The 20,281-nt window shown below is 41.3% G+C and overlaps 3 protein-coding genes across 4 annotated transcripts in view; 1 reads left to right on the top strand and 2 right to left on the bottom strand.

The window, feature by feature from the left end:
• Nucleotides 1-1,351: 1,351 nt before the first annotated feature.
• Nucleotides 1,352-11,439, bottom strand: LOC110535252 (twisted gastrulation protein homolog 1-A). Its single transcript, XM_090189329.1, has 5 exons — nt 10,649-11,439; nt 9,853-9,995; nt 6,856-6,955; nt 5,741-6,013; nt 1,352-4,061 (listed from the first exon to the last, which is right to left on the bottom strand). The coding sequence occupies exons 2-5, from the start codon at nt 9,970-9,972 to the stop codon at nt 3,880-3,882; spliced, it is 675 nt and encodes a 224-aa protein (XP_090045455.1). The 5' UTR covers nt 9,973-9,995; nt 10,649-11,439; the 3' UTR covers nt 1,352-3,879.
• On the top strand, nt 11,432-18,746 carry LOC110535251 (gamma-soluble NSF attachment protein). Its single transcript, XM_021620140.3, has 12 exons — nt 11,432-11,692; nt 12,064-12,131; nt 12,949-13,033; nt 13,284-13,301; nt 13,423-13,453; nt 13,676-13,785; nt 13,954-14,020; nt 15,872-15,942; nt 16,022-16,100; nt 16,178-16,257; nt 16,812-16,941; nt 17,776-18,746. The coding sequence occupies exons 1-12, from the start codon at nt 11,640-11,642 to the stop codon at nt 17,908-17,910; spliced, it is 927 nt and encodes a 308-aa protein (XP_021475815.1). The 5' UTR covers nt 11,432-11,639; the 3' UTR covers nt 17,911-18,746.
• The window catches only part of LOC110536547 (piezo-type mechanosensitive ion channel component 2), a 205,856-nt gene continuing 204,099 nt past the window's right edge, over nt 18,525-20,281 (bottom strand). For both annotated transcript variants that reach the window (XM_036934820.2, XM_090189325.1), the window contains exon 52: nt 18,525-20,039. In XM_036934820.2, coding sequence (XP_036790715.2) covers nt 19,784-20,039 — 256 coding nt within the window. In that variant the 3' untranslated portion in view covers nt 18,525-19,783. The remainder of the gene's footprint in view (nt 20,040-20,281) is intronic.

Below are 20,281 nucleotides of genomic sequence, written 5' to 3'. Positions count from 1 at the left end.
GCATCCTGAGACCATTCATATGTGGGGTTGCTTCTCAGCCAAGGGAGTGGGCTCACTCACAATTTTGCCTAAACACAGCCATGAATAAAGAATGGTACCAACACATCCTCTGAGAGCAACTTCTCCCAACCATCCAGGAACAGTTTGGTGAAGAACAATGCCTTTTCCAGCATGATGGAGCACCTTGCCATAAGGCAAAAGTGATAACTAAGTGGCTCGGGAACAAAACAGACCTTAATCCCATTGAGAACTTGTGGTCAAGCCTCAAGAGGCGGGTGGACAAACAAAAACCCACAAATTCTGACAAACTCCAAGCATTGATTATGCAAGAATGGGCTGCCATCAGTCAGGATGTGGCCCAGAAGTTAATTGACAGCATGCCAGGGCAGATTGCAGAGGTCTTGATAAAGAAGGGTCAACACTGCAAATACTGACTCTTTGCATCAACTTCATGTAATTGTCAATAAAAGCCTTTGACACTTATGAAATGCTTGTAATTATACTTTAGTATTCCATAGTAACATCTGACAAAAATATCTAAAGACACTGAAGCAGCAAGCTTTGAGGAAATTAATATTTGTCATTCTCCAAACTGTTGGCCACGACTGTACATACTTGTGTGTGTATATATAGTGTACGTTTTGTTCCGAGATAGTTAACATGAGCTTTATTTATTTTTTACATAAATGTTTCAAAATTAACGAACTACGTTAGGGATGACTTCATACAGCAAAACAAGATTTCCTAAGGCTGTGTTCACCACAGACCTTATTTTCAGCGTTTTATCCAACAACGCCATTCATTTTCCCCTCAGGCTTTGTCCAAAAAAGCCCATTACTGTTACTCTCTCTTCCCTTTATCAAAGACCATTTGAACTAAACCAAACCCGAAATTCATGTCCTTCATAAGATCCATTCCTCCATGCTTTTACAGCCAACACAATAGCATCATTGTCCAACGCTGCAACACGGATGTCTGCCTGCAACGCAACCCCGATCGACTGCATTGCAGCAGGTTTGGCTGGCTTGCCATGTCAGGTGGACAGACTGTTCACGTGACCAGAGCCATCCTCCTGAGACAAAGGCTTCCTTGTGAGGCCTTGGATGTACCCGACAAGACCAGACACACAACACTTTTGTTGCCCGTCAGCTGGGCACAGCCCACTGGCTATGTGACCCAACATCATGCTCCTCACTTCTCCATGCCTCCCCTTCCTCTTCTAGCTACAGGGAAAGTGGGGCAAACTGATTGGGACACCTGGGTTGTGTGGCAAACCGGTTTAGAATGCCCTGGATGAAAAGGAACTGTTAGGCATCTCTTGTAGGAATTAAATGCTCCTGTGGGGAAACTGTTTAGTGTAAACATGAGAAATGTTTAATTTATTACATTTTTACACAAAACATTATTTTTACTGTTTGCCGTTTGGAATGAAGTGTTTTACACGTTTCTGTCACAATTCAAATAATATTATTGCTTTTACATGAACAATGTATCTACTTTACTTTCCTCACCTCATGTTCATTAGCGGTTATATGTAAATAGTTGCATTGGCTTAGAAATTAAAGCGTTTGTCTTTAGTACCTCACTGCTTCCATAAACCACATTGCTCCACTTCTGTGCCAAATAGCCAACATTTTCTGTTTCACGAGACCCACTGGCTACACGACAACCCTATGAATAACTCGACAGATCAAGGAAATAAGCAGTGCGCGACAGTGAACCAGCACAAGAAAGCAAGGACACAAACCGATTGAATGTAGCACATACAACCTCTACAAGGCCAATAAAGCTGCGCCAAGATGTTGCAGTAACGTGTCTGCTGCTCTCTGCCAGCCTCTGTGGCCCTAATTGAAACCAAATGTTGCAGACCTTTAATAAGCATAGCTAAAGACATGAAGAACAAGGGATAAACACAGAGGCTCGTGCAATAACAACCGGATTCCTCTGTGACACGACTTACAGTACACACCTCGGAGTGGAACACACTCTGGCCTGAAACAGATCCCACCAGACTACCTTTAGACCAATCAACTGTTCCATTCCGGAGTGCGTATAGTAACAGTGTGGTATGCAGTCAAACAACATTCTTGTGCTAGAATGATAGAATGAAAAATGTTGACGGTATGAAACAAAGCATCTTAAATGCGCCTGTAAAATCAAACCTGTTGTCTGTGAAAGGCTGGCCATCAGTTTTGATTGAATATGGCAGTCGTTTAAAATAACATACACTAAATGGTCAGAAGTATGTGGACGCCCCTTCAAATGAGTGGATCCAGCTATTTCATCCACACCCGTTGCTGACGTGTGTATAAAATCGAGCACACAGCCGGGCAATCGCTATAGACAAACATTGGCAGTAGAATGGCCCTTACTGAAGAGCTCAGTGACTTTCAACGTGGCACCGTCATAGGATGCCACCTTTTCAACAAGTCAGTTTGTCAAATTTCTGCCCTGCTAAAGCTGCCCCCAGTCAACTGTAAGTGCTGTTATTATGAAGTGGAAACATATAGGAGCAACAACGGCTCAGTTGTGAAGTGGTAGGCCACACAAGCTCACAGAACGGGACCGCCGAGTGCTGAAGTGCGTAAAAATCGTCTGTCCTCGGTTACAAAACTCACTACGGAGTTCTACTGCCTCTGGAAGCAACGCCAGCACAAGAACTGTTCGTCGGGAGCTTCATGAAATGGGTTTCCATGGCCGAGCAGCCGCACACGGGCCTAAGAAAACCATGCTCAATGCCAAGCATCGACTGGAGTGGTGTAAAGCTCTCAGCCATTGGACTCTGGAGCAGTGGAATTCTCTGGAGTGATGAATCACGCTTCACCATCTGGCTGTCCAATGGAGTAATCTGGGTTTGACGGATTCCAGGAGAACGCTACCTGCCCCAATGCACAGTGCCAACTGTAAAGTTTAGTGGAGGAGGAATAATGGTCTGGGGCTGTTTTTCATGGTTCAGGCCGCTTAGTTCCAGTGAAGGGAAATCTTAACGCTACACCATTCTAGACGATTCTTTGCTTCCAACTTTGTGGCAACAGTTTGGGAAAGGCCCTTTTCTGTTTCAGCATGACAATGCCCCCGTGCACAAAGAAAGGTCCATACAGAAATGGTTTGTCAAGATCGTTGTGGAAGAACTTGACGGGCCCGTACAGAGCCCTGACCTTAACCCCATCGAACACCTTTGGGATGAATTGGAATGCCGACTGTGAGCCAGGCTAAATCGCCCAACATCAGTGCCAACCTCACTAAAGTTCTTGTGGCTGAATGGAAACAAGTCCCCGCAGCAATGTTCCAACATCTAGTGGAACGTTTTCCCAGAAGAGTGGAGGCTGTTATAGCAGCAATGGGGGGGGGGGCCATCTCCATATTAATGGCCATGATTTGGGAATGAGATGTTTGACGAGCAGGTGTCTATACTTTTGGCCATGTAGTGTATGTTATATAGCTAACAATGATATAAGAATTATACAAACAGTATTTACTATGATTGTCCATTACAACAAAAATAAAATGCCATTTCACTACAGATTTGATAACATTGATTGCTTGTCTTTACGCGGCTATAGATATATATATATATATATAAAAAACGATTTGTCATAGTGACTCTTTCAGCATTAACTATATGAGAATATAAAACAATCAATATATATTTATTCTCTGCTAGAGAACCTATATAAGATATAAAAACAAATTCAAGAGTGAAAAATAATTTGTAAGGGCTAATATTTTACATCACAATATGGAAACATTTTACAAAAGGCTGAGGCACAAGTCATCTTCCTCGGTCAACCTCATCAGCCCATCTGCATATTGCAGACAGTGCCCCCTTGTGGCATTTTGAGCACAGTACCCTAACGTGGCAAGTCCCATTGGCTTTCATTAGAACAGGCAGTTCATGCACTTGACGGCTTTGCTGCCGTAGTCGAGGCACTCCGGGCCGATGCATTCACAGCAGGCGTTATGGAACCAGCGGTACTTGGAGCCGCCCATGGACTCGCAGTACTGCTTGCACTGGCGGATGGACACGCAGTCATCAAAGTACACCACAGTGCACATGTTATCTGTGGAGGGGGGGGGGGAAACATGGAGAAATAAGCCTTTGAATACAACAGGCAAATATTAGCAATAACATGCTTAAGCGATATATTGTAGTCTTCACTTTACTTTTATGACAGTAGTCTTAAGCACAAAAGAAGCAACGTTCTGTTAGTCCACCTCTATGTATCGTATCAAATTTATTTAAATGTAAAAAAAATAATTTAAAAAAAATCACAAAATGAAAGTCCACCTCCACCTTCCATAGTTTCAACTATTGTACCACAAGTATGTGTTAGCCAGCTGAGCTAAAGCCTAGTAGAGCCTAACCTCTTGATAGACATGCATCATCCATACTATGCTAAAGGGCTGCATGTGTGCGGCTTGATTTAAGCCCATGTGTTCATCTCTGCCGCCCCACACTCATCCCACCTCATAAGGTTGAGGGCATCCCCCACTGCTGGAGGCCTGACTAATGAGCGTGTTTTCCCAAAGGGAAAACAGATCTGGGTCACAGGTTCACAGAGCGGATACGTAAGGAGCTCGCTCACCCCCCCGCCACAGATTCCTAGTCAATTAGAATCACTAGGACCAGAGGCTGAGGAGAGGACAACTGGAGCGGATGCACATGAAAGTTCACTAGGCCAGCAGCAATATACTCAATAATTTACAGGGCTGCTTGGTTTTCAAATAGCGGCCTGCTAAAACCATCAAACGAAAGCCAAGGCCCTGAGATCTCATAAGCTTTTATGGAGGGGTCGAGCCACAGAGCTCAGTTCAAAGCAGCCTTAGCCATGAGTTCATTATAGCTTAGCCCTCCCCTCCTAAAATAATATGGTCCCTGCCAGGGGGATGAGTTAGGGAACTCATGGGGGTTCCCTAAAATAGTGTGTTGGATCAAAGTCCATAAATTTAGAACTTATGGTTTGCCCAATCTGCCCAGGTTAATACCCCTAAAGCCAATTGGGCTGTCCTGATTTGTTATGACACACACACACACACACACACACACACACAGTACCAGTCAAAGGTTTGGACACACCTACTCATTCAACAGGTTTTTATTTGGACTGTTTTCTACATTGTAGAATAATAGTGAAGACATCAAAACAAGGAAATAACACATATGGAATCATGTAGTAACCAAAAAAAAGTGTTAAACAAATCAAAATATGTTTTAAATTCTTTCAAAGTAGCCACCCTTTGCCCTGACAGCTTTGCACACTCTTGGCACTAGCCTTTTAAAATGATAAACTTGGATTAGCTAACACAACGTGCCATTGGAACACAGATTGATTGATTGCTGATAATGGGTCTCTGTACGCCTATGTAGATATTACATTTTTTTTAAATCAGCCGTTTCCAGCTACAATAGTCATTTACAACATTAACAACGTCTACACTGTATTTCTGATCAATTTTATGTTATTTTAATGGACAGAAAATGGACAAAGTGTGCTTTTCTTTAAAAAACAAGGACATTTCTAAGTGACCCAAACTTTTGAACAGAAGTGTATATATAAATAAAATAGTATATTGCAATGTGGAATCTTCAGAGTCTGTTTTACTGATGAACTGAGTTTAATACTCTGATAACAGGCACCTGCACGAGACTGTATGATGTGTCTATGTTTTATTCTCTTATTAAATGAGTACACAGCAGCTATTAGCATCCCCATAATTCAACCCCCTCACCCCTCCCTACCTTCAGTACTTTGGGTGTTATCGTAGCTGGCGTGGATACTGTTCCCAGGCAGGGAGACATTTTGGTGCTGGTCCTCCATGGTCTCCAGGAAGGACACCAGGTTCTCGTGGTAAGATAGTTCCTCGGCCACGGGGAAGGACACCACCATCATGTTGATGGGCGCTTCGCCCTCGGTGAGGGCGCGGAACAGTGAGGGGATGGGTCGGTAGAGTTCCTCCACCGTGCTTTTGGAGGTAGCTGGAGTGTCACTGTAGTTCCTAGGGTTACACATCCCTGTGAGGGGAGACAGGAAGCAAGATAGTAAATATTGAAATAAATAAAATATTCCAATAAATGACTGATAATCAGTAAACCACTATTCTTCTCTTGTTCAAATTACCTTGACTAACCTGTACCCCAGCACACTGACAAATTACCCCCTGTTTATCCTCATTATTGTTATTTTATTGTGTTACTTTTTATGTTTATTCATTTTTACTTTATTTAGTCAATATTTTCTTAACTATTTTTTTTAAACTGCATTTTGGTTAAGGGCTTGTAAGTAAGCATTCCACGGTAAGGTCTAACCTGTTGCATTCGGCGCATGTGACAAATAATATGTGATTTGATACTCAACATTCACTGTCTGATGGATGCAATATCTTCAACAATCAGTGAATAAAGGACATAGACATGGAAGGACTTGAAGCAAATGATGATGCAAAAATCAAATACCCATCCTCATTAACCTCATCCATTCTGACACCTCATTAACCTCATCCATTCTGACACCTCATTAACCTCATCCATTCTGACACCTCATTAACCTCATCCATTCTGACACCTCATTAACCTCATCCATTCTGACACCTCATTAACCTCATCCATTCTGACACCTCATTAACCTCATCCATTCTGACACCTCACTAATCTCATCCATTCTGACACCTCATTAACCTCATCCATTCTGACACCTCATTAACCTCATCCATTCTGACACCTCATTAACCTCATCCATTCTGACACCTCATTAACCTCATCCATTCTGACACCTCATTAACCTCATCCATTCTGACACCGGTTCTTGTTTGTCCTTTCCAATATGCTCACAGCTGCACCTAGTCCGTGGCACCTACCCACACAGTCGCAGCACTCCTCCCACAGTGTGCCAAGACAGAGCATACACTCTTTACAGCACGAGCAGTTCCCATCCGAGGGCCTGCACTGACACAGCTCCTGTACATCACAAAACACACACACACACACAGTCAGGACTGATAGGAGAGACATTCTGCAACAATATGGTATAATCCTTCTATCATGTTGTGCACAGGTGTGTTAGTAACACTCAGACAATGCAGTAGCCTCAGTCAGGCTTCAGTCGTAACATGAGGAGAGCAAAAACAACATAAGAGAGTTTATTTATATTGGTGTGTATCGAGCACATCATAGTTGATACAACGCCAAGAAAATAAACCATATAATATCCTGTCCCTATTTAGAAATCACTAGGGAGAGGATTTGTGTGTGCGCGAGCGGTGACTGTGTGTGTGTGTGTGTTTGTTTTACTGCGTATGCTTGAGGTTTCCACCGGAGTGAGTGGGCCGACCTCAAGTTGCCTGTTCTGTGACTCCTCCAGTGCAGAGCGGTTGAAAGGGAGAACAGAGGTTAAATTCCAGATGTGCAAAAAGATGGCGCTAACTGAGCCCACAGTCAAGTGTGGTTGTGGCAGCACCTTGCCTGACAACTCAAACTGAATTCTCCCACTGCTCTACATTCACTACATACTTCAAACTGAGACCACCATAAATTACTTCAATGATGGCAATGTCAAAATGAGGGGTGTTGTACAAAACAAATCAGAGTATCAAAGCCAATAAAAACGCTGCTTTACCCACGTGTGTTCTGGCTCTGGACCAATCGGAACGGTTAGAATGTGTTTGCGTTCTATAAATCATCAGAGAGGTACGCCAGACTTATTGTGGAGAAGAAACTAAAGTCTGTGAAGTAGCGTTTGGCTGGCACAAGGGAGTTTGGGTAGCCAGGCAAAGACCAATGCTCAGGGAAGGTACACATATATACAGTACCAGTCAAAAGTTTGGACACACCTGCTCATTCAAGGCTTTTTCTTTATTTTTACTATTTTCTACATTGTAGAATAATAGTGAAGACATCAAAACTATGAAATGACTCATATGAAATCATGTAGTAACCAAAACAGTGTTGAAGAATCTCAAATATATTTGAGATTATTCAAAGTAGCCACCCTTTGCCTTGAAGACAGATTTGCACACTCTTGGCATTCTCTCAACCAGCTTTATGAGGTAGTCACCTGGTATGCATTTCAATTAACAGATGTGCCTTGTTAATTTGTGAATTTAAATTTCTTCTTAATGCATTTCAGCCAATCAATCAGTTGTGTTGTGACAAGGTAGGAGTGGTATAGAGAAGATGGCCCTATTTGGTAAAAGACCATATTATGGCAGCTCAAATAAGCAGAGAGAAACGACAGTCCATCATTACTTGAAGCTCAGTCAACATTTCAAGAACTTTTAACGTTTCTTCAAGTGCAGTCGCAACAACCATCAAGCTCCATGATGAAACTGGCTCTCATGAGGACTGCCACAGGAAAGGAAGACCCAGAGCTCCCTCTGCTGCAGAGGATACGTTCATTAGAGTTACCAGCCTCAGAAATCGGCAGTTAACTGCACCTCAGATGGCACCTCACAGAGTTTAAGTAACAGACACATCTCCACATCAACTGTTCAGAGGAAACTGCGTGAATCAGGCCTTCATGGTCGAATTGCTGCAAAGAAACTACTACTAAAGGACACCAATAATAAGAAGAGACTTGCTTGCGCTAAGAAACACGAGCAATGGACATTAGACCGGTGGAAATCTGTCCTTTGGTCTGATGAGTCCAAATTTGCGATTTTTGGTTCCAACTGCCGTGTCTTTGTGAGACGCAGAGTAAATGAACAGATGATCTCTGCATGTGTAGTTCCCACCGTGAAGCATGGAGGAGGAGATGTGATAGTGCTTTGCTGGTGACACTGTCAGTGATGTATTTAGAATTCAAGGCACACTTAACCAGCATGGCAACCACAGCATTTTGCAGCGATAGCGCCATCCCATCTGGTTGCACTATCATTTGTTTGTCAACAGGACAATGACCCAACACACCTCCAGGCTGTGTAAGGGCTATTTGACAAAGAAGAAGAGTGATGGAGAGCTGCATCAGATGACCTGGTCTCCACAATCACCCGACCTCATCCCAATTGAGATGGTTTGGGATGAGTTGGACAGCAGAGTGAAGGAAAAGCAGCCAACAAGTGCTCAGCATATGTGGGAACTCCTTCAAGACTGTTGGAAAAGCATTCCATGTGACTACCTCATGAAGCTGGTTGAGAGAAAGCAAAGCTATCATCAAGGCAAAGGGTGGCTACTTTGAAGAATCTCAAATATAACATATATTTTGATTTGTTTAACACTTTTTTTGGTTACTACATGTGTTATTTCATAGTTTTGATGTCTCCACTATTATTCTACAATGTAGAAAATAGTCAAAAATAAAAACCTTTGAATGAGTAGGTGTGTTCAAACTTTTGACTGGTACTGTATCTCCATTGGCTATCTCATGTACAACCAAGGTAGACTAGGCTAAATCCTTTGAGGACACTGTGCAGCTGTAAATTGAAAACCTTAACTTGCTGAGTTGGCAGGGCTACAATGAAGTGATCTCCCCTCTCTGTTAGTTGAGGGATCCCAGCAACTGTCATGGTTTAATGTGCTTTTCCAGTACAAAGAGAATACTGTGATCACAGCAGAGAATTCAGGTTCATGCAAAATGACTTCAGACATACAGAGGAAATGCATAGTGGGAGGCTAATCACATTTTAGATTAACACCAAGGAGTAAAATGTTGTCATAATATTGTATGGTAGGCGAACTTTACTCTGAAAAGACAACAATCCCTTATAGAATTTGCATAGAGTTATCTCAACGTGACTTAGAAACATTTTATTAGTGAGTGAACCTTATGCCTTTCGGAAACGTCACACTAAGCGCTTAGCCTTCTTAATTGAATGACGCCTTTCCAAAAACGCTATATGCTAAGAGTTTAGCCTTCTTACCTGAATGAGACATTTGCTGACATCACTGGCACAGAGAGCCTTGTTGCAGGCTGTGGTCATGGAAAGTCCCGAGAGAAGGAAAATAAGTGCAGTGGATAGTAAGATTTGAGTAGACTTCATTCCGACACGCACGAAACAGTAACCTGAACCGACAAAACAGAGACAGACAATAACTTAGAATGTACCCCTTATTCAATGAGGTAACACAAGACGTCATACGGGCACAAACATACTAATAAAATACAGGAAAAGCCGTGTCAAGGAACCATCCCTTTGATTAAATTGTTATGGTAAATTGCCCGCTTGCTTCAAAGGAGCATCATTCCTTTTCTACACAAACCCAAAGTCATCAAACCCATTGCAATGCAAAAAGACATTGGTTTCTCACTTGCTGGCAACTCAATTCTAATAAAGGTTGCTGCGCACTGTCATTAAAACATCTGAATACGTTTCAAATACATGTTCAAACGTTGTATACCTATTACGGTAGTCTAATTCAATAATAGCACGTTTATCATTCCAGTAGTGCAACACTAAGACTTCAGGGTTACATAAGGAAGGAATGTTACATTTTATCCTAAAATTAAACACTTTGGATACATTGTATGAAAAGTCTGACACTTTTCAGGCTGCGTTTATGGACGAGCCTCGTGTTTAGGAGAGGCAAATACGCTACCCAAAGCTATAAACACCTTTTCTCAACATGAACTAACTAGGAAGAAAGAAGGATGGACTTTTTTTTTGTCTTGGTAAAGAACCCACACCAAGGAACCATAGAAGTAGTAAATAAACGTACCTTGCCCAAATAGTCGATTCTTGCTCCAGAGGTGAACGTTTGTTACCTTTGTTTACCTATTACTTTTCCGAATTAAAGCATGTTCTTCTGTTCTGATGGCGTGACTCTCCCCTCTGGCTAAACAAAGCAGACAGTGGTAGGCAAGCGCCTTAAAGATACAGTTACCATTTCAGGCTGCAGGCACAGTAGCCCCGCAGCTCAGGTGAACCCGAGCCAAGACAACTATGTCTGCTGGCATCATATCATATGCCATTTATACTTGTTGTGTGTTGATCTGATTTGTTTAGCTATATTCCACTGTACATATTTATTAGATTGTTACTTAGTAAATAGTAGCAACCATTTTGAAAGATACTTCTGATCAATTCACTGATCACATTCACTGATAATGATAGCCAGAAGAGGACTGGGCATCACTCTGAGCCTTGTTCCTTTCTAGGTTCCTTTCTACCTGGCCAGTGTGTTTCTGCCTCTGCATTGCTTGCCTTGGGCTTGGTATCTGTTAAGAACTTTGCAACTGCTGATGTAAAAAGGGCTTTATAAAATAAATGTAATGACCAATAATATTATTAATTATGTAGGCTATATAAAAAAAAGTCATCGTTTACAATATTGAGAAATTAAATAGCAAATTGTAGGCTAGACTATGACTGAATAAATTAATAACTGGATATTTCATAATGCATTGCGAATAGTGATGAACGAAGACTAGGTTACTTTGGTTTACTTTATGGCATTCAATGAAAATAACCTACTTGTTACATTGTTGCCCCTTTTGTAAGCAGTAGCTGCCACACTTTGTCGCGATGTATCGTTATATAAAGAAAAGGCAACTCACGGGATTCCGTAGTCAAACCCCGATGACGAAAGAGTCTCCTGAAACCAGTAACGCTAGCACCCAGCGCTAGCTACAGCAACATCTCACTATATTTTAGTCAGTAGTATGTTTAATACTCATCGTTGAATTACATTGTTAGCTAGTTTGGACCAGATGGCTGCGAAAATCAACGAGGCGCACGACCACATTGCCAAGGCTGAAAAATAGTAAGGAAATCGTGCTAGCTGACGTTAGCTAATTTAGCTGTATTGCTTTTGAGCATTTTATTTCAGTAGGTAGCCAGTTCCATAGTATTAACTAGTCTATATTGTAAATATACCTATTTACAACACAAGTAGGAAGGAAATTATATTTCTAGTTAAGTATATGCTATTTATCTAGCCACTCTATACAGGATTGGAAGCCAGTTGAGCTGGCTGGCTAACGTTAGCCTCTTCCTGCGCTGCAGTTATTCCTGACAGTATCACTCACTGCATCAATAATTGCACGCCCACATCTGTATTAAACCCCATGTTATATCCAAATAGACAACCCTGGTGTTATGTTTTCACTGAATATAATGCCTTTTCCCCCAAAGTTTAAGGACCAGTTTCATGAAATGGAAGCCTGACTATGACAGTGCTGCATCAGAGTACTCAAAAGCAGGTATTGTATTAAAGGCTATTTATTACACTATTCAATAGACCTGAAAACATGTTCCCTTCGACAACGACTGGTGAGCACTAGCCAAGTAAAACTATGTTTAAAAAAAAAAACTTTATTTTATGTTCCACTCAACTCTGTTGATGTGATGTACATCATGGAGTTTAGTTTTACTTGGCTAGTTGGGCAATAACACACTGTCAGTATTATGATGCTAGATTGCACTTAATGTTGCTCAAGTTGTCCAATGACATAGCTATTTATTATAAACTGGGTGGTTTGAGCACTGAATGCTGATTGGCTGACAGCCATGGTATATCAGAGGTATACCACAGGTATGACTAAATATTTCTTTTTACAGCTCTAATTAAGTTGGAAACCAGTTTATAATAGCAATAAGGCACCTCAGGGGTTTGTGATACATGGCTAATATTAGGGGTGCAACTTTGGTTTTAGAAGTGGGGGGGGACATAATTATTATTATTATTATTATTATTATAAAACATTTTTACCCAGTCGGATAAACACTGCAAATAGCCTACCTGACCGCTCGGAGGCGTCCACATGGTCCTAAAGCACATCGTTGCCTCGTTTTGTATCACATTACAATGATAAAACTGGGGGGGCAAAAAAATGCAATTTCAGAATGTTGCGCCCCTGGCTAATATACCACAGCTTAGGGCTGTGTCCAGGCACTCTGCGTTGTGTCGAACATAAGAACAGCCAATATCCGTGGTATATTGGCCAAAAACCACACCCCCTCGGGCCTTATTTCTTAATTATAAATGCCTAATGAAGCATTCCCTCCTCCATCTTCCAGCTGTTGCCTTTAAAAATGCCAAGATGCTTGAAGAAGCGAAGGAGGCATACCTGCAAGAGGCAGAAGCCCATACCAACAACAAAACGTATCCTTTCAATGCTCACTTCCTATAGCGGGCTAGGCTTATCACACAATTTCAACAACCATGAATGCTCTCGCAGTAGTCTTGGAAATCTCAGACCTAGGGCATTGTTAATGTGGGTCTGCCTAGGGAGACTACTTTCACAGGGTTGTTTGACAGTTAATGTAGGGATTTTAAATGCTACATTTGAACAACATTGACTACAAATCTCATATAAACATCAATGTTTTCTTTAACTTAACTAAATGTTCAGACTATTCCATGCTGCCAAGTGAGTATGAAAGATATGTCTCATGTAATGCTATTGATAGAGTCCAAATGATGTACAATAGACACTGGTTGGTCTACTTTTGTCTGTATTGGATGTTGCTAAGGAGACATTTCTGTTGCAGAGCACTTGAAGCAGCTGGTATGATGCTTAAGGTTAGTGTTAATGTGATAAACAGTATCTACATTCATACATTGTTATCAGACGTCGGATCAAATTTGCTGTTATTTTTATTCCATAGTTTTAACTCTCTTGTTGCCCACTTCAGGATTAAAGCCATTGTTGTTAGTCAGACATTTGACAAACGACTACTGTTTTAGTTTTCCTATTAACTACTTACTGAAGCTAATCATTGACAGACATGTGTTTCTCTCCAGGACATGCAGAGGATACCAGAGGCTATCCAGTACATTGAGAGAGCAAGCATGATGTATGTAGAGAACGGCACACCAGACACTGCAGCCTTGGCCCTCGACAGAGCTGGAAAGTACGTAGCCAATATTGATCATCATAGATGGGCTCTAGAAAGTAATTCCCTGTCATCATTGGTATGTCACTAAACGTATTGATGATGCTGATACTTGTTTTTAGTCCTTGTTTTGATGCTCTTTTTTTTTTAATAAAGTTAAAAGGCGTACCTTTCTTTTTTTTGTAGGCTAATCGAATCACAGGATCTAGCAAAAGCAGTGGATCTGTACCAGAAAGCTGCATCAGTGTTTGAGGTACAGCTACAGTGCCTTGCGAAAGTATTCGGCCCCCTTGAACGACCTTTTGCCACATTTCAGGCTTCAAACATAAAGATAAAAACTGTATTTTTTTGTGAAGAATCAACAACAAGTGGGACACAATCATGAAGTGGAACGACATTTATTGGATATTTCAAACTTTTTTAACAAATCCAAAACTGAAAAATTGGGCGTGCAAAATTATTCAGCCCCTTTACTTTCAGTGCAGCAAACTCTCTCCAGACGTTCAGTGAGGATCTCTGAATGATCCAATGTTGACCTAAATGACTAATGATGATAAATACAATCCACCTGTGTGTAATCAAGTCTCCGTATAAATGCACCTGCACTGTGATAGTCTCAGAGGTCCGTTAAAAGCGCAGAGAGCATCATGAAGAACAAGGAACACACCAGGCAAGTCCGAGATACTGTTGTGAAGAAGTTTAAAGCCGGATTTGGATACAAAAAGATTTCCCAAGCTTTAAACATCCCAAGGAGCACTGTGCAAGCGATAATATTGAAATGGAAGGAGTATCAGACCACTGCAAATCTACCAAGACCTGGCCATCCTTCTAAACTTTCAGCTCATACAAGGGGAAGACTGATCAGAGATGCAGCCAAGAGGCCCATGATCACTCTGGATGAACTGCAGAGATCTACAGCTGAGGTGGGAGACTCTGTCCATAGGACAACAATCAGTCGTATATTGCACAAATCTGGCCTTTATGGAAGAGTGGCAAGAAGAAAGCCATTTCTTAAAGATATCCATAAAAAGTGTTGTTTAAAGTTTGCCACAAGCCACCTGGGAGACACACCAAACATGTGGAAGAAGGTGCTCTGGTCAGATGAAACAAAAATTGAACTTTTTGGCAACAATGCAAAACGTTATGTTTGGCATAAAAGCAACACAGCTGAACACACCATCCCCACTTTCAAACATGGTGGTGGCAGCATCATGGTTTGGGCCTGCTTTTCTTCAGCAGGGACAGGGAAGATGGTTAAAATTGATGGGAAGATGGATGGAGCCAAATACAGGACCATTCTGGAAGAAAACCTGATGGAGTCTGCAAAAGATCTGAGACTGGGACGGAGATTTGTCTTCCAACAAGACAATGATCCAAAACATAAAGCAAAATCTACAATGGAATGGTTCAAAAATAAACATATCCAGGTGTTAGAATGGCCAAGTCAAAGTCCAGACCTGAATCCAATCGAGAATCTGTGGAAAGAACTGCTGTTCACAAATGCTCTCCATCCAACCTCACTGAGCTCGTGCTGTTTTACAAGGAGGAATGGGAAAAAATTTCAGTCTCTCGATGTGCAAAACTGATAGAGACATACCCCAAGCGACTTACAGCTGTAATCGCAGCAAAAGGTGGCGCTACAAAGTATTAACTTAAGGGGGCTGAATAATTTTGCACGCCCAATTTTTCAGTTTTTGATTTGTTAAAAAAGTTAGAAATATCCAATAAATGTCGTTCCACTTCATGATTGTGTCCCACTTGTTGTTGATTCTTCACAAAAAAATACAGTTTTATATCTTTATGTTTGAAGCCTGAAATGTGTCAAAAGGTCGCAAAGTTCAAGGGGGCCGAATACTTTCGCAAGGCACTGTATATGAGGTCAATATTTGATACTACGGAAGACCAGAAATCATTGTTGCTTCCATGCCACTTCCTCGGTTCAGGGTCACATTTGTAGGGATCTCACTTATTGCATGGCACTTATTGCATGGCAATATTAACACAGTCCTATTTTATATTGAATACATTATAATGTTGTAACGGTAATGCAATGTGATCAAATCAATTGAAGCAGTATTGATATGGTGAATGCATATTTCTGCAGAACGAGGACCGTCTACGTCAAGCTGTGGAGATGCTGGGGAAATCATCAAGACTGCTCGTCAGGCAACACAAGTAAATTCTCACTTGCTTGACAGATTTTTCTACATGTCCTACTCATTCCCTACCCGCTAACTGTGTTTTTGTCCGTCAGGCTTGATGAAGCAGCAGTGTCGATTCAGAAGGAGAAGAACATGTATAAAGAAATAGAGAATTACCCAACGTGTTTTAAGGTGCGTTTTACTTATGATTAAGAAAATTGACTGTGTGTTGAAACCAAATTGTTGCCTGTGTATTTTCTTATCTCCAGAAAACCATTGCCCAAGTGCTAGTCCACCTTCACAGAAATGACTTCGTAGCAGCAGATAAATGTGTTCGAGAGAGTTACAGGTACAGGTTCACTTTAAAAAAAAATTTTTTTTTTACCTTTTATTTAACTAGGCAAGTCAGTTAAGAACAAATTCTTATTTACAATGACGGCCTACCCTGGACGACGCTAGACCAATTGTGCACCGGATGTGATACAGCCTGGATTCGAACCAGGAACTGGTTCGAAACCTCTTGCACTGAAATGCAGTGCCTTAGACCGCTGCGCCATTCGGGAGCTATAATTTCAAGTTAAGCAATAAGGCCAATATACCACAGCTAAGGGCTATTCTTACAAATGACAAAAGGTGGAGTGCCTGGATACAGCCCTTAGCCGTGGTATATTGGTCATATACCACAAACCCCTGAGGTGCCTAATTGCTATTATAAACGGATTACCAATGTAATTAGAGCAGTAAAAATACATGTTTTGTCATAGCCATGTTATACGGTCTGATATACCATGGCTGTCAGCCAATTAGCATTCAGGGCTCAAACCACCCAGTTTATAATTAAAGATAAATAGGAAAGTAATTTATGACTTATGTTTGACTAACCATTCTAACCACTACTCTTAGTCTGCCGGGCTTCAGTGGGAGCGAGGACTGTATTGCCTTGGAGCAACTCTTGCAGGGCTATGACGAGCAGGATGAGGACCAAGTGCACCGCGTCTGTAACTCGCCCTTATTCAAGTATATGGACAATGATGTGAGTGTGGTGCCTAGAGCCTACTATGTAACCAACGTTTATTTCAAAGCATGTCATCACAACTTTTGAGTGTCTACTTTTAAAATTGGTGTTCAGGGGTGTATTTAGTAGTCGGATTCCGTTTAAAAACATTTAGTCTGTTTACAAAATGTTTCACAAACAAAAAACGTTTACTCTAGGAAGAAAATGCAATGAAACGGAGAGGGAGACGGACCTTCTTGAATTTGTCGAATAGAAACACTTTTTTTTTTGTTGCAAAATATTTTCCTTTGGACTAAACAGTTTCCATTGCAAAACGTTTTGCAGCAGAATCCGATTAATGAATACACCCCTCTTTACTGTCTCCTTTGATCACGTTTAAGGACTTTAAAAGGTATGGAATCATGAGCTGTCCTTTCTATATGAAACCTCTCTCCTAGCCACCCCATAGATGAATTTCCAGGCTAGGCTGAGCAATACAAAGTCAGAGAAGTAGTTTATTAATAGACACAATAGCAGTCCAACTGCTTTTTAAAATGTTATTTCTTTTACCTGCGTCACCCCTCTAGACCCTGCTTGCTTGTTGTTTTTGTATGATTTATCTTTTCAATTATCATAATATTTGGGAAAAACCTCTCCTGATCTATTTCTGAAAGATACACACACACACACACACACACCTGATTCAAACCAACCAAAGGGTTTTCTGATTCGTTAATTAGTTGAATCAGCAAAAACATGGAACTGGCTGGGGGGGTACTCAAAGAGAGATTTGGAATACACTCTTCTGAGAAACATATACTGTAGAGACCACTAACTTGCCTTAACCTGAACAAAGTGCCAATGGTCTTGCAGTATGCCAAGTTGTCCGTCAGCCTGAGGGTTCCAGGGGGTGGTAAGAAGAAGAAGGCGCCAGCTGCCGATGCTGCGGAAGGAGGAGCTGGTGCCGGAGAGGCTGACGAGGATGAGTATGCCGGTGGGCTATGTTAGCCACAGAACCTGGACTTCCTGTCTGGACCAGAACACTTCCTGTTGCCTGTTAGGAGGGGAGTTTGAATCTTCCACAGCCTGTCCTCTCATTCTGAGCATGTCAGGGGGTTGTGAACTCTGCCTTACTCTCCCATCTCCAGAATCCAAGCAACAGCTGCAGGCACTCGGACCATCAAGCATAACGAGTTGTGCTCAGAACAGTAACATAAGCATGGTAACATCGATGTGGAAAATAATCACATACTACTCAATGATTGAATATATATTATTTGTCCCTTTTTGGGTTTACTGTGATTGTAAAATATTGTTTATTTTGCTGCATTTATTGTGATATAAAATATATTGCTTTTGTTGTATTTGCCTCAGTGGATTGATCAGTGATGTTTTTTATCTTTTAAATCTACAACCGTATGCAACAAGATACACAGTGTGAAAATGTAACTTACAATCTAAAAATGCTGTGCCTCAATGATTGATGTGTAAAGGGGGGGGGGGGATGAATCAATTTCTATAGTATAAAGTGTTAAACAGCTATTTCAGTTGCTATTGTCTGTGTGAAGGCTACACTCATATATGGAATCAAATGAATGCTGAGAAAATAATATAGTGGGTAATTTAGTATAAAGTGATTTATTTTGTTTCGTCAGGATTTCAGAATGCCTTTCCACAGTTTTCATATGGCTATGCTTTGTAACCAACTGAAAGATAGAAATGATGATTCCTGTTTACAACTAATCTTAAAATGTGTGTCAAGTATTGTGGAGCATGCAGGCTGGATGTTTGTGGCATGCCCTCTTGTGTTTTTACTGAATAAAATGGCAGCAACATTCTCAACATTCAGCTTTCAAACATGTGCTTTATGCTCAGGTCGCTGAACCACAATAACACCACAAACTGGATTCCTTACACTATGGAGGTGCACAGACATGATGTATCTTCTTTCTCATGACAATAAACCAATCTATTCACTTACACCTTGTATTGCATGGATTTGATCACATTTTGGTTGACCATGTGAACTTAACACTAACAATGTAAATTTAAAAAAAAGGGGTTTTCAAGCAATACAGGTTACAAGCTTAAAACAGAATGGCTGAATTGAGGCCCTCCTATTCTCAAATCACAGGTCTTCATAGGGGTTCCATGAACATGGACATACTCCATGATATGACAGAAATACTCAGTGTTCATCACATCACTGTTTTTCCCTTTTTAGTTTCTCCTAGGTGTCCTACAGGTTTAAAAAACAAAACAACGTATTCCTGTTCTGGTGAGATGATATTCATTTCCTGAGAACGACAGCTCCATTTGATTACTCTTCAGAAACATCATAATAACGGCAACAAAGTATCTTAACTTGTTTTCCATGTCCCAACCTCTCGCTGTTGTCTTGCTGGAAAAGTCAAAGCACATCCAGTAGGCTACTGTAAGGGAAAATATCTTGGACAATACAAGTGGCTAGTGTCTCTGTCGCTGCCCCCTTCCCTTCCGTGTAGCTCAAGATAACATGTCTGTTCAAGTTCACAGCCAACTATCTGGACAGTATATTGCACAACCCAGGGTTCATGTTTCCCAATAGGAAAAAGGCCAGACGTCTGTGTCATCTCTAACACACTGACTGACTGATGGCTGCAAATCTTTAGAGATGCACTTAAAGAGTACAATCAAAAAACTGCTTCTGCAGTCACCTTTCATGTGTAGGTCACATTGTTTCACTGTAGGCTCGATAGGGAGATGGTTCTTATCACAGTCACACCAAAAGACAGGGAGCGCAACGAGCTAGCTTGGAACTTCCTGCTGGATTGTGCTTTTTTTGTTGTTGAAATCTATCATTCTGAGACTTCATGTCTCTGTCACCTACTAGGTGGCTCTCTCACTTTGTTTTCTGGTCCCTGGTCCACTTGATCATAGTCTCTGGTGATCGGTACAGGAAGATGAGCTTGGCATACAGGTCTTCCTCCAGTTCCAGCTCGCCCGTCTCTCTGACCAGGAAGATGTCGGTACACAGCTTCAAGATGCGGTCCACGACAGGCAGCTCCTCGAACATGATGGAGTGCGAGATGCCGCTGAAGAACTCGCGCACAAACTTTCCGATGACGAGCACCACCGAGGCGTAGAGACCCATGATCCTGTCGGTGAGCGACGTAACACATTATATAAGTCTTGTAATTATACATTATAAAGGCTCATACGTGCTTATAACAAGTAATAAACCACTATAAATGCAGGATCCCTTTTAGAAAGCAAGTCCAGGGTTGTGTCCAGTAGGCACAAAACAATATTTTGAAACAAGGTGGTCCTGCCTGACCTTAAACAGTAAGAAATGCAAATTTTCATTTTTCGCTGCTTAATGTTTTACTAAGGTGTGCCT

Source organism: Oncorhynchus mykiss, chromosome 11 (genome assembly GCF_057628025.1).
Source record: "Oncorhynchus mykiss isolate SJ-2025 chromosome 11, ASM5762802v1, whole genome shotgun sequence".
Classification (NCBI taxonomy): Eukaryota; Metazoa; Chordata; class Actinopteri; order Salmoniformes; family Salmonidae; genus Oncorhynchus; species Oncorhynchus mykiss.
This window is presented reverse-complemented; position numbering and strand designations above follow the sequence as displayed.

What these genes read in the sequence shown, in the direction of transcription:
- LOC110535252 (XM_090189329.1), bottom strand. Translation starts at nt 9,972, where the DNA reads ATGAAGTCTACTCAAATCTTACTATCCACTGCACTTATTTTCCTTCTC. An exon ending in GGAGTGCTGCGACTGTGTGG is followed by an intron (nt 6,014 to 6,855) that starts GTAGGTGCCACG and finishes CTCCCCTCACAG; the next exon opens with GGATGTGTAACCCTAGGAAC. An exon ending in TAACACCCAAAGTACTGAAG is followed by an intron (nt 4,062 to 5,740) that starts GTAGGGAGGGGT and finishes CCCCCTCCACAG; the next exon opens with ATAACATGTGCACTGTGGTG.
- LOC110535251 (XM_021620140.3), top strand. Translation starts at nt 11,640, where the DNA reads ATGGCTGCGAAAATCAACGAGGCGCACGACCACATTGCCAAGGCTGAA. An exon ending in ATTGCCAAGGCTGAAAAATA is followed by an intron (nt 11,693 to 12,063) that starts GTAAGGAAATCG and finishes TTTCCCCCAAAG; the next exon opens with TTTAAGGACCAGTTTCATGA. An exon ending in AAGCTGCATCAGTGTTTGAG is followed by an intron (nt 14,021 to 15,871) that starts GTACAGCTACAG and finishes ATATTTCTGCAG; the next exon opens with AACGAGGACCGTCTACGTCA.